Source organism: Gossypium hirsutum, chromosome D05, assembly GCF_007990345.1.
Source record: "Gossypium hirsutum isolate 1008001.06 chromosome D05, Gossypium_hirsutum_v2.1, whole genome shotgun sequence".
Classification (NCBI taxonomy): Eukaryota; Viridiplantae; Streptophyta; class Magnoliopsida; order Malvales; family Malvaceae; genus Gossypium; species Gossypium hirsutum.
In genome coordinates this window covers 56,141,420-56,143,546 of record NC_053441.1, presented here as the reverse complement: position 1 = coordinate 56,143,546, position 2,127 = coordinate 56,141,420, and the positions used below count along the sequence as shown (strand labels likewise).

The window sequence follows — 2,127 nt, the reverse complement described above, 5'->3', positions numbered from 1 at the left end:
TTATGCAGTTGGATACGAAGCTTTCATGGCGATACCACATAAGCCACCTTGCCTTTCCACATTCCTTTGAATCTTCATATACCCATTTTCACCCCAACTCTGTCCCCATGAATTCTTAATCAGCCAATAGTTTAAACCTTCTTCACTTGTCCCATATCCAACAGTGGTGACTGCATGGGTCAGAGAATTTCCACAATCTCCTGTAAACACTACACCATCGTATAACTGAAAGTCTCGTTCATAGCCTTCAAGTGCAACCGTGACCGGTTGATTCGCGACAGCCTTAAGCAATGCTTCTTCGTCATTTTTAGGCACCATTTGATAGCCCCTGATGGTGGCAACTTCGTTTATCTGTGTGTCGCAAGTTTCTTGCATTTGTTGATACTATTTGTGGATGTAAAATTAAGGGATGATTAGAATATTGAGAATCCAAATAAGATAATCTTCTTCTAGAATGTAACATTACATGCAATAATTTTAACATACTGTAGTAACCAATTTTGCCCCAGGCCCAATCTAAAACCCAAAATAAATAAACCATCTACATTTTTTAAAACCCAATTACAACAACCCAATAACTTAAAACAGAATAAACCCTAAGCCCAACCCCAACAGCCCACTGACTAAATTCCACCAGCAACCCCCGCCTCCAGCAGCCTCTCCAAGCGCAGCAAGACTCGGAGTCGGCCTCCTCCACGTGCGCCGTTCCCTCACGTACACCTGCAAACACAGACTCAAAGAGTCCAACAGAGAAAATATAGTGTAAAACAAAAGATGAAATCAGTTTTTGGGGCTATATAAAGCCATTTTATTTTGTAAAGGTGGAGAAAAAATTGAAAAGAGATTGAAAAACAGAAACAGAACTAGAAAGAAATATTGAGTTTACAAAGAGTATTTCTTTTTCTTGAAGGTCAATCGTGTTTTTTTTTTTTTTCTCATCTATTCTTTTGATTTTTTGTTTTGTAAAATAATAATACAAAGAGAGGAACAGTAACTTACCTGGCTTTGTCGGGATTCATCCCATCCCCGTCGCGATCGGAGGCTGGGATGACGGAGGCCGTGGATCGACCTAGACCGGCAGCGGCGGCGGCATGGAGAGCTGAGTCGAAAAACCCTAGCAGAGATTTGTTTTTTTCTTTTCTGCTGCAAATGGTTTTTTTTAAAAGAGGAAAAAACTGTTTTAAATTACTTTAGCAAAACGACGTCGTTTGGTTGGGGGAGGATCCGCGCGTCTCCACTCTAAATGGGGAAATTTCGCAGAAAGCCCTTTCCCTTTTGCGACGTGTTTTAATCAAGTTTTTTCCTTTAAATTTGGCCCTTAAATTCTGTTTATTTTTCAATTTGATACTTCATCGATTTTTTTTCCTATATATTATTTGGCATTGGATTATCATTACCATATTATTTATTATCATTGTTACGGTTATATTTTCTATTCCTATACATACGCATGCTTTGTATATATATATCTTCTAAGCTTTTTACGCATATATTATATATACATACTCTTTCTATTTTTATTTTTACTTTCCTATTTTTTTATATACTTTATATATTCATATATGTTTTATAACATGTGCATGCTTTTAATATATTTATGTACCCGTTTTTTAAAAAATCATTATAAATATTTTATTATTTTACATATTCTATTATTTTATAAATATTGCACCTATATATATGTATTTAAATATATACAACTGTGAATTTTCATGATTTACCAATACATTTACACATTTTTATCTTTATAAATATATACATTTGCATACTTTTTTATTTTCACGATGTTCAAATACATACATGCATTTTTTATTAGTTTCTTTATTGATGTGTTCCATTCCATTTTTTTATATATATGTATGCTTATATATATGTGTTAAATATATGCATACACATATTCTTAAATTTACTTGTATATTGTACTTGTATATATATTTTGTAAATACATACACATTTATAATTTAAATTAAAGTATGTGTTTCATGTTGTATATTAACATTAAAGCATTAAAATCATCAATTTTATGAATTTTCAGAATATTTGGCATTCATGATTCTCGAGAAAGATTGTATCCTAACTTACTGGATTGCGATTATTTTTCGACGGATTTAGAAAGCCAAGTAATCA

At 33.0% G+C, this 2,127-nt stretch overlaps 1 protein-coding gene and 1 long non-coding RNA gene across 2 annotated transcripts; both read right to left on the bottom strand.

Moving 5' to 3' along the window:
- Positions 1–375, bottom strand: LOC121217221 (vignain). Its single transcript, XM_041092747.1, has one exon. The coding sequence runs from the start codon at positions 373–375 to the stop codon at positions 1–3; it is 375 nt and encodes a 124-aa protein (XP_040948681.1).
- A 46-nt stretch (positions 376–421) lies between these two features.
- Positions 422–1,434, bottom strand: LOC121216797 (uncharacterized). Its single transcript, XR_005913017.1, has 2 exons — positions 1,000–1,434; positions 422–720 (listed from the first exon to the last, which is right to left on the bottom strand). It is a non-coding gene; the product is annotated as an uncharacterized lncRNA (long non-coding RNA).
- Positions 1,435–2,127: the final 693 nt, after the last annotated feature.